Source organism: Entelurus aequoreus, linkage group LG05 (assembly GCF_033978785.1).
Source record: "Entelurus aequoreus isolate RoL-2023_Sb linkage group LG05, RoL_Eaeq_v1.1, whole genome shotgun sequence".
NCBI classification, from domain to species: domain Eukaryota; kingdom Metazoa; phylum Chordata; class Actinopteri; order Syngnathiformes; family Syngnathidae; genus Entelurus; species Entelurus aequoreus.
Genome location: NC_084735.1, coordinates 67,211,910 through 67,223,069, shown reverse-complemented (window position 1 = coordinate 67,223,069; position 11,160 = coordinate 67,211,910). Strand labels below are relative to the sequence as shown.

The 11,160-nt window shown below is 38.7% G+C and overlaps 1 protein-coding gene across 3 annotated transcripts in view; it reads left to right on the top strand.

Moving 5' to 3' along the window:
• The first annotated feature begins 977 nt into the window (after nt 1–977).
• stk32a (serine/threonine kinase 32A) overlaps nt 978–11,160 on the top strand; it is a 130,543-nt gene continuing 120,360 nt past the window's right edge. The window contains exons 1-2 of one of the 3 annotated variants that reach the window (XM_062048708.1): nt 978–1,163; nt 6,806–7,126. In XM_062048708.1, the coding sequence (XP_061904692.1) occupies nt 7,075–7,126 (52 nt within the window). In that variant the 5' untranslated portion in view covers nt 978–1,163; nt 6,806–7,074. Of the gene's footprint in view, nt 1,164–1,215; nt 1,293–6,805; nt 7,177–11,160 lie in introns of those variants that run through there. The other 2 variants (XM_062048709.1, XM_062048710.1) reach the window with 2 other exon arrangements.

Sequence of the window (11,160 nt, the reverse complement as noted above, 5' to 3'; positions counted from 1 at the left end):
ACATTTTCAGAATGTGCTACTTTTTTTTATAAACAGAGAAAACAATCTGAAGTCGTGTTTATTTTTAAGTTACCAGTTTTACCAGTCCAGCCCACTTGGGAGTAGATTTCTCTCCATGTGGCCCCCCGATCTAAAAGGAGTTTGACTCCCCTGCTGTACATGGACAAGTCCCCAAATTTTATAAGTGAAATGAACAGAATGGACATTGGACTTGTAAAACACACCAACAGACAACAACAGTGACGAGCTGGTCTATCCATTGTGGTTAGAGTTTCCGCCCTGAGATCGGTAGGTCGTGAGTTCAAACCCCGGCCGAGTCATACCAAAGACTATAAAAAATGGGACCCAATACCTCCCTGCTTGACACTCAGCATCAAGCCTTGGAATTCAATCATCAATCAATGTTTATTTATATATTGGGGGTTAAATCACCAAAACGATTCCCGAGCGCGGCCACCGCTGCTGCTCACTGCTCCCCTCACCTACCAGGGGGTGGAACAAGGGGATGGGTCAAATGCAGAGGGTAATTTCACCACACCTAGTGTGTGTGTGTGACTATCAGTGGTACTTTAACTTTATAAGGTCCACTTGACAACTGCTATAATGGGACCCATTACCTCCCTGCTTGGCACTCCGCATCAAGGGTTGGAATTGGGGGTTAAATCACCAAAAATGATTCCCGGGCGCGGCACCGCTGCTGCCCACTGCTCCCCTCACCTCCCAGGGGGTGATCAAGGGGATGGGTCAAATGCAGAGGACACATTTCACCACACCTAGTGTGTGTGACAATCATTGGTACTTTAACTTTAACTATAAAAGTACGTATTGCACTTTGATCGCCAGCCCATGCAGCTCACAGCTCCACGATGAGCATGCGTGCGTGTGCGCGCACACACACACACACACACACACACACACACACACTCACACACACTCACTGTGGAGGTCAGTCGCTCTTTCCCCATCCTGAACAGCAGACGTCCCCCCATTAAACATCATTTTGACACGTACCGCTCCTCTTTCTTTTTTTTTTTTTTGGTCATTGCTCGTCTCCATTGTTTGGGGGAGGTGGGGGACAAGTAATGCCTCAAGAGCCGCACTGTTGCTCTCCTTTGCGAGCCGAGCCGGAGATGCTCCCATAAGCTCCATGTGCGCAGAGAAAGGTACGTGCGTGGTCACACTTTCCATTCTGTGCATGCTTCGCCTTTCATCATCATCAACATCCCAGTGGCTGTCCTACAGGGAGCTCCGCGATGCAGTTTTTGGGGATGTTCACATATGACACGCAGCCTGTGAGTGACACGGCATGACAAAAGGGGGCTTTTATCTATCACCCATGCCTGTAGTTTATGCGTGTATTTTATTTCTTTAAAACTGCGGTTATAAGACCCATTCGTGAGTCATAAATCACGCGTCGGTACAAAAATGCTCCTGATACTCAGCATGGTGCTGTTATATTCGTCTATATCGGGGGTCGGCAACCCGCGGCTCTAGAGCCGCATGCGGCTCTTTAGCGCCGCCCTAGTGGCTCTCTGGAGATTTTTCAAAAATGTATGAAAAATGGAAAAAGATGAGGGGGAAAAATCTATTTTTTTGTTTAGTATGGTTTCTGTAGGAGGACAAACATGACACAAACCTCCCTAATTGTTATAAATCACACTGTTTATATTAAATATGCTTCACTGATTCGAGTATTTGGCGAGCGCCGTTTTGCCCTACTAACTTTGGCGGTCCTTGAACTCACCGTATAGTTTGTTTACATGTATAACTTTCTCCGACTTTCTAGGACGTGTTTTATGCCACTTTTTTTCTGTCTCATTTTGTCCACCACACTTTTAACGTTGTGCATGAACGCACAAAGGTGAGTTTTGTTGATGTTATTGACTTGTGTGGAGTGCTAATCAGACATATTTGGTCACTGCATGACTGCAAGCTAATCGATGCTAACATGCTATTTAGGCTAGCGATATGTACATATTGCATCATTATGCCTCATTTGTAGCTATATTTGAGCTCATTTAGTTTCCTTTAAGTCCTCTTAATTAAATGTATATCCCATGACACATGTAATATGGATTTAAATTTTTTGCGGCTCCAGACAGATTTGTTTTTGTATTTTTGGTCCAATATGGCTCTTTCAACATTTTGGGTTGCCGACCCCTGGTCTATATGCCTCATTTAAGTAATGTTTTGGCGCTATTGTGTGTATTGATAGCATCTCCAAATAAACACATGTATGTTCCATATTTACACCAAAATGACAAGACGTTGACGTTCTTGCTCAAAGGATAAACTCTATAATTATGAGCTCCTCATAGAAAAATAATTGCTTGTAATGAAAGCTGCTCCTGCAGTGTATTGCCCTGATGAAAGAAAGTATGTGTCATAAAGACGCCTGACGGGTGAGTTGATAGTAGAATGACAGCGTAATGGAATGTGGCTCAATTATAATAAAGTTGCATAGTTCGGAGTACTGTAATTATCTTCACAACAGGAATGTTTCCCAAATGTCAATTCATATGTAAGTCTAAAAATACGTTAGTCACTTTTTTTCCCCCTTTTTTTTATCGAGACAAAGAATTTTTATGTATTTAATATTTGTTTGCTTACCATGGTTTATTATTCATGTATTATTTATTTGTTCACTGTTCTGTTACAGAGTACAAGGAAATTGGATAAAGTTGCTATGGTATGAAAAGGGCTAGGATTAAATAAGATCTGCTTCTTCCTACTCCTTTTCGAACGTGCTGTGATGAAACAACTGGAATTGTGTGATGCATTACATTGTATCGTATACGTGTTCCAAATAAACAAACTGAACTGAACTGAACTATTGATAGTCAAATTATTAAAAATAAAATACAATATTTTTTTTGTTAAAAACACACAAATAATTAGGTTCTATCCCTGCAGGCATGAGACATTAAAACAATGTTGATTATCCATTTCCTTTTAAAACTGACTTTGAAACATCGTCGCAAAATAGTTGTATTTGTAAATTGAGACAACGTTGGTGTCTAATGTTGGGTCGACGTTGTTGGTTGAGAAATTACTAAAATTCCATAGTCAAATCAACGTCATAACCAGATGTTGAATAAATGTCAAAAAGCATTGGGTTCTATCCCAGCAGGCACGAGATATTGAAACAATGTTGATTATACATGTCCTTTAAAACTGACTTTGAAACAACGTCGCAAAATAATTGTATTTGGAATTTCAGACAACGTTGATGTCTAACGTTGGATCAACGTTTTTGGTTGGGAAATTACTAAAATTCCAGAGTCAAATCAACGTCAGAATTAGACGTTGAATAAATGTCAAAAAGCATTGGGTTCTATCCCAGCAGGCATGAGACATAGAAACAATGTTGATTATCCATTTCCTTTTAAAACTGACTTTGAAACAAGTCGCAAAATAGTTGTATTTGCAAATTGAGACAACGTTGGTGTCTATCGTTGGATCGACGTTGTTGGTTGGGAAATCACTAAAATTCCATAGTCAAATCAACGTCAGAACCAGATGTTGAATAAATGTCAAAAAGTATTGGGTTCTATCCCAGCAGGCACGAGATATTGAAACAATGTTGATTATACATGTCCTTAAAACTGACTTTGAAACAACGTCGCAAAATAATTGTATTTGGAATTTCAGACAACGCTGATGTCTAACGACGGATCAACGTTTTTGGTTGGGAAATTACTAAAATTCCAGAGTCAAATCAACGTCAGAACCAGACGTTGAAGAAATGTCAAAAAGCATTGGGTTCTATCCCAGCAGGCATGAGACATAGAAACAATGTTGATTATCCATTTCCTTTTAAAACTGACTTTGAAACAAGTCGCAAAATAGTTGTATTTGCAAATTGAGACAACGTTGGTGTCTAACGTTGGATCGACGTTGTTGGTTGGGAAATCACTAAAATTCCATAGTCAAATCAACGTCAGAACCAGATGTTGAATAAATGTCAAAAAGCATTGGGTTCTATCCCAGCAGGCACGAGATATTAAAACAATGTTGATTATACATGTCCTTAAAACTGACTTTGAAACAACGTCGCAAAATAATTGTATTTGGAATTTCAGACAACGCTGATGTCTAACGACGGATCAACGTTTTTGGTTGGGAAATTACTAAAATTCCAGAGTCAAATCAACGTCAGAACCAGACGTTGAAGAAATGTCAAAAAGCATTGGGTTCTATCCCAGCAGGCATGAGACATAGAAACAATGTTGATTATCCATTTCCTTTTAAAACTGACTTTGAAACAAGTCGCAAAATAGTTGTATTTGCAAATTGAGACAACGTTGGTGTCTAACGTTGGATCGACGTTGTTGGTTGGGAAATCACTAAAATTCCATAGTCAAATCAACGTCAGAACCAGATGTTGAATAAATGTCAAAAAGCATTGGGTTCTATCCCAGCAGGCACGAGATATTAAAACAATGTTGATTATACATGTCCTTTAAAACTGATTTTGAAACAACGTCGCAAAATAATTGTATTTGGAATTTCAGACAACGTTGATGTCTAACGTTGGATCAACGTTTTTGGTTGGGAAATTACTAAAATTCCAGAGTCAAATCAACGTCAGAATTAGACGTTGAATAAATGTCAAAAAGCATTGGGTTCTATCCCAGCAGGCATGAGACATAGAAACAATGTTGATTATCCATTTCCTTTTAAAACTGACTTTGAAACAAGTCGCAAAATAGTTGTATTTGCAAATTGAGACAACGTTGGTGTCTAACGTTGGATCGACGTTGTTGGTTGGGAAATCACTAAAATTCCATAGTCAAATCAACGTCAGAACCAGATGTTGAATAAATGTCAAAAAGCATTGGGTTCCATCCCAGCAGGCACGAGATATTGAAACAACGTTGATTATACATGTCCTTAAAACTGACTTTGAAACAACGTCGCAAAATAATTGTATTTGGAATTTCAGACAACGCTGATGTCTAACGACGGATCAACGTTTTTGGTTGGGAAATTACTAAAATTCCAGAGTCAAATCAACGTCAGAATTAGACGTTGAATAAATGTCAAAAAGCATTGGGTTCTATCCCAGCAGGCATGAGACATAGAAACAATGTTGATTATCCATTTCCTTTTAAAACTGACTTTGAAACAACGTCGCAAAATAGTTGTATTTGTAAATTGAGACAACGTTGGTGTCTAACGTTGGATCGACGTTGTTGGTTGGGAAATCACTAAAATTCCTTAGTCAAATCAACGTCAGAACCAGATGTTGAATAAATGTCAAAAAGCATTGGGTTCCATCCCAGCAGGCACGAGATATTGAAACAACGTTGATTATACATGTCCTTAAAACTGACTTTGAAACAACGTCGCAAAATAATTGTATTTGGAATTTCAGACAACGCTGATGTCTAACGACGGATCAACGTTTTTGGTTGGGAAATTACTAAAATTCCAGAGTCAAATCAACGTCAGAACCAGACGTTGAAGAAATGTCAAAAAGCATTGGGTTCTATCCCAGCAGACATGAGACATTCAAACAATGTTGATTGTAGATGTCCTTTAAAACTGACTTTGAAACAAAAGTCGCAAAATAGTTGTATTTGTAAATCCAGACAACGTTGGTTTCTAACGTTGGATCCACGTTGTTGGTTGGGAAATGACTAAAATTCCTTAGTCAAATCAACGTCAGAACCAGACGTTGAATAAATGTCAAAGAGCATTTTGTTTCAACGCTGTATTCGTGTTGTAGAATAATGGTTGAGATATAACCAAAACTCAGAAACTCAAAAAGCATGTTGTTTCAACAAGTAATAACAAGTTCTCAACGTTGCTTTAATGTCTTATGTTTGCTGGGATATTCTTGTTCATGTTTTGGAACATATTTGCCTTGAAAATGTAAATTATATTCTAACTTTCGTGACTGAAAAACAATTCTAGTCTTGACATGTCATCATATAACTTTTAACGGCTGTACATGTTTTTTTTTAACCTTTGATTATAGTGATTATATGCATGTAGTGCATAGTTAAAGAAGTCGCTGCTATTTGGTAAAACCCGTCTGGCAAACACATTTCTTAGTATAGCACAATGATTTTATTGCCATTTACCTTCTTTACAGATCGTGAAAGTGTTTGAATTAAAAAAACATTGCCAAAGAAAATGCTAAATAAATCAACATTTTGCATGCAAGTGAACAAGAAAAAAATAGTTGATAGTGGACCTTTTTTGTGATATTTGCGGTGCCATTTGTCACTAAGTAGACTTCATCGGGCACAATTAGAAAAGCTCCGTAGTACAATGATCTCAACTGTCTTTCAATGACAAACTTGGTGTCTAGTCTTTACCTACACCTTCATTTTATGATTTACCTTTTACTCTTTATTACTACTTTACTATTTGTTTAGAAAAAAATTGGCCCTTTATAGATAATTCCCCTGAATACAATATGTGGCATCTTTGAGGTGTGTTTGGGCTGGCATGGCATGCCACCCATCATGTTGTGCTTCAGAGTGTTAGAATTCACGTTTCCTCTCAATGAACCGCAGCTACCCAATGCGGGCAGCACTCATGCAAGCTTAGACGCATGTTTTTAAGTGGACTACTACTGCTATACACGCTGTTACATAGGGACGCATCACAGTAAACAGCTCCTCTGTATTAAATGTAAAATAGACCTGAAAGGAGATTCCTATTCTACCCTTATTTCTGACATCTCCATACTGTCTTTAATCCTCGTGCGTGCTTTTGTCTGCCTCCCTCGCTCTTGGCCCCGCCTACTCCACCTTCCACTGATGGTGTCATGTTTTTCTGCCTCCCCTCACAGGTTAGATGCAGTTACCGGAGGGTCGCCACCACATCACCCACTCTCCTCCCACCTTATCACTACATCAGTGAAGACCCGACAGAAATTTCATCCACTTCAGGGCGGAGTGAATTCGAGGAATCTATTGAAAAGTGTGCATGTTGTAAACATGCGGGACTGTAGTTTTGGCAAGTGTGTTTGAGGACGAGGAGCAGTGCTGACCAGGGTATGAGTGCATCCCAGAGGGCGATCTTTTGGATGCTGGGTTGAGCTGAACAGGAGGATCCGCCATGGGGCTTGGACAGTCCAGCAAGTCCCCCAACACGGGTACCACAGACGAGGGTGAGTCGACTTTAAAGAACAACTACTTCTGAGGCTCAATTGTTACTAAAGTAAGTAGGAAATTGTTCCACAAATTCTAAAGCAGGGGTGTCCAACGTACGGCCTGCGGGCCAGATCAGGCCCGTGAACAGGTTTGATCCGACCCGCTGGATGAATTTGCTAATACTCTTTCAAATGTTCTTGTAATCAGACAATATTTTCGGTATATTTAGATGGAATATTTACCTATTTGCTAAGTACAAAAATGAGCCGAAATTGTTAAAAGAAAGAAACTGCTGTTCTAAATGTGTCCACTAGATGTCACAATAGCAAATCTTTGTATCTTTGTAGATTATGCTACATATGTAAAAAAAATAAAATAAACCACATGTTAGTGCACCAGTTGAGGAAAATGAGCAAACTACATAAATAACATCCTGTAATTTGATTTTGATATTTTTTTATCTTGATAGATTGAAAATGAACACCTATGAGTTGACTGATAAACCTTATCACATCATTTATTCAGAAAGTATAAATGACGACAAATAAAGATAGAATACTATTAACCGCAACATGTAAGTGTAAAAAAAACAAAAAACAACAACATTATGATTTGTACATTTTCAGAATGTGCTTGTTCTATTTTTAAGCAAAGAAAACTTTCTGAAGTTGTCTTTATTTTTAAGTTATTGTGCCGTGGTTTTACCAGTCCGGCCCACTTGGGAGTATATTTTTCTCCATGTGGCCCCCCATCTAAAATGAGTTTGACACCCCTGTTCTAAAGTAAAGGCAAATCGATTTTTGCCGTTGTTGAAGTTGTTTCACCTTTTGCACAAAACGCTTTTATCGCTCCACCATACAGAAGTGAAAAAGCGTTTTCCGTTAAAGGTGAAGCGTTTTCAACAACAAAGAAAAGGTCCTTATACCTTTTAGGGGTGAACACGTGATGATTGGATCTGAAGCTGACACACTTTTCTCTCAAACCATATGGCCTCAGCACTGCACAGCATGTCTTATTAATACATCAATATACACAGCTAAGAGACAGAACTCGATGTTTCTTTCCTGGTATTTATATTTCCTGGAACACCCCGTCTAATGATTTCAACCAGAGGGTATCAAAGTGTAAGGCGAGTGTCACATAGGAGACTTCGGTATAGGTGCAGCAGCTTGAAGAAGAAAAACAATCAGACCTGCAAAACAAACTTGTGTTGTGTTCAAAGGAAAAATAATGTTTAGTTCCTACTAGGGTTGTACAGTGCACCGGTACTAATAAAGTACCACGGTACCAATGAATTTGAAAAAAGGCGCTATACTGCCTTTGAAAAATACCAAAACTTTTTTTTTCATCGACATGATGCGTGCTGTGGTGACAATGCTGGAAGACATGTTAGTCAACACACACACACACACAGCACTTGCTAGCAGGAACATCGTTGTGACAGAAGAGGAAGAATGGACGTATTTTGGCTTTAAATTGGTATGTGGAGCTATAAACACTAAAAGGCTGCTTTGGCAAGTGGTGCTTTAAAACATAGCTAGCTAATAGATGGATTTAGCTACTTCTAAATCGCTAGTCCTTGCCTAAATGGTGACAAATAAACTGTTTCTAACAAGTATCATCCCTGCAGGACAAATAATAGCTAAACATGCTTCACACACACACCATAGAACAGACCTGGGCAATTTAAGGCCTGGGAGCCGCATGCGGCCCGTTAAGCTTTTCAATCTGGCCCTCCAGACATTCCAAAATAATTTTTTTTAGATCTTTAAATGGAAACTGCAGCTGCCATTATGATGTGCAGTGATGTTTTCAAATTACCGTAAGTCTTGAACTATACAAAGTATTTCAATGGTTGGAATCTGCACTTTTGCATGATATACTTGTTACTATGGTTATCTAATTAGTTACTATGGTAATCTAATTAGTTACTATGGTAATATAAGTAGGGATGTCCGATAATGGCTTTTTGACGATATCCGATATTCCGATATTGTCCAACTCTTTAATTACCGATACTGATATCAACCGATACCGATATCAACCGATACCGATATATACAGTCGTGGAATTAACACATTATTATGCCTAATTTGGACAACCAGGTATGGTAAAGATAAGGTCCTTTTTTTAAAATTAAGAAAATAAAATAAGATAAATAAATTAAAAACATTTTCTTGAATAAAAAAGAACGTAAAACAATATAAAAACAGTTACATAGAAACTAGTAATTAATGAAAATGAGTCAAATTAACTGTTAAAGGTTAGTACTATTAGTGGACCAGCAGCACACACAATCATGTGTGCTTACGGACTGTATCCCTTGCAGACTGTATTGATATATATTGATATATAATGTAGGAACCAGAATATTAATAACAGAAAGAAACAACCCTTTTGTGTGAATGAGTGTAAATAGAGGGGAGGGAGGTTTTTTGGGTTGGTGCACTAACTGTAAGTGTATCTTGTGTTTTTTATGTTGATTTAATAAAAAAACAAAAAAACAAAAACTAAAAAAACCAATACCGATAATAAAAAAAACGATACCGATAATTTCCAATATTACATTTTAAAGTATTTATCGGACATCTCTAAATATAAGTCACAGCAGCTCAGACGAGGCACCAAGCAGTGTGGGTGGGGAGAGTTTCCACAGAGTGTTTCTAGAGCGGCCAGCCTGGAATGTGGGTGTCAGGGACAGACGCGGAAGGAGATTTTTACAACAAAGTTCTAAAGTTTAGTGATATATCAGATGTATCAGATCGGAGGTGGGGTTTTTTTTTGTACCTTTCGCGTTCATATTTCGCTGTGTTTGTTAAGGTGAGTTAAGTTCATGAAAAGTTTTACTCCACATAACTATTATCAACTGTTCCCAAACATCACACAAGTCTTTTTTTTTTTTGGCAAGATATAGATATATGCTGTTTTTTTAACTTTAGGCAGAGAAAATTAATAACACTATAGGGGTGGGCCAAAGAAAAGGCAAACTAAAATAAATACATACAGTGGGGTGCGGGGACCCACAGAGGTATTGGTAGGATGTCCCAGCTAAATGACAGATAGTTAATAGTAATGGACCCTTATTTAACTCTCAGTTAAATTAACAGTGATATTATATATGTGGGCCCATGGACAGAAATGCCGGTAATTGTAGCTTTGATGTAGCAAGCTACTTTTGCTGTGTAACTTGTAGTGTAGCTTGCTACAATTATAGTGAGTGAAGAGGATTGAAACACACGGTTTAGTGGGGCCCTTACAATTAAAGGGCCGGCATGGCGTAATGGGTAGAGCGGCTGTGCCAGAAACCTGAGGGTTGCAGGTTCGCTCCCTTACCATTCAAAAAAAATCGCTGCTGTTGTGTTGTTGGGCAGGACACTTCACCCTTGCCCCCAGTGCCACTCACACTGGTGAATAATGAATGATAGGTGGTGGTCGGAGGAGCCGTAGGCGCAAACTGGCAGCTACGCTTCCGTCAGTCTACCCCAGGGGAGCTGTGGCTATGAAAGTAGCTTACCACCACCCGGTGTGAATGAATGATGGGTTCTCACTTCTCTGTGAAGCGCTTTGAGTGTCTAGAAAAGCGCTATATGAATCTAATCCATTATTATTATTATTATTAAATAATTGTGGTGTTTTCAATCACGATTATTAGGAATTCTGGTTAATTGTTGCATCCTTGCAGTGTCAGTCTGCATCACAAGAAGCTGCAGCCAGCGTCCATGGCATACAGAAACATTTATACATAAAAATATTAAGAAACTGCAGATGCTGTATTTGAGATGTTTCAATATTTCCTGTTCGGCCTGGCTCAACAAACCGGACGGTCGAGCAATACCTTTGGTACCTTTGTTGTCAACGCTGACCTTTCCAGTCCGTCACTCAACAATGTCCATGTGCAAACATAAACAGTGATTTCCTAGTTTCTATTGTTATACGACGGAGGAGACACTTACAAAAGTGTTCTTCCCAAAGTAAATGCTGAACATTATAATTACATTACTTCATAAAACCATCACAGTTGTTTTTAATAAAAATTGTATTTTCATTTCCC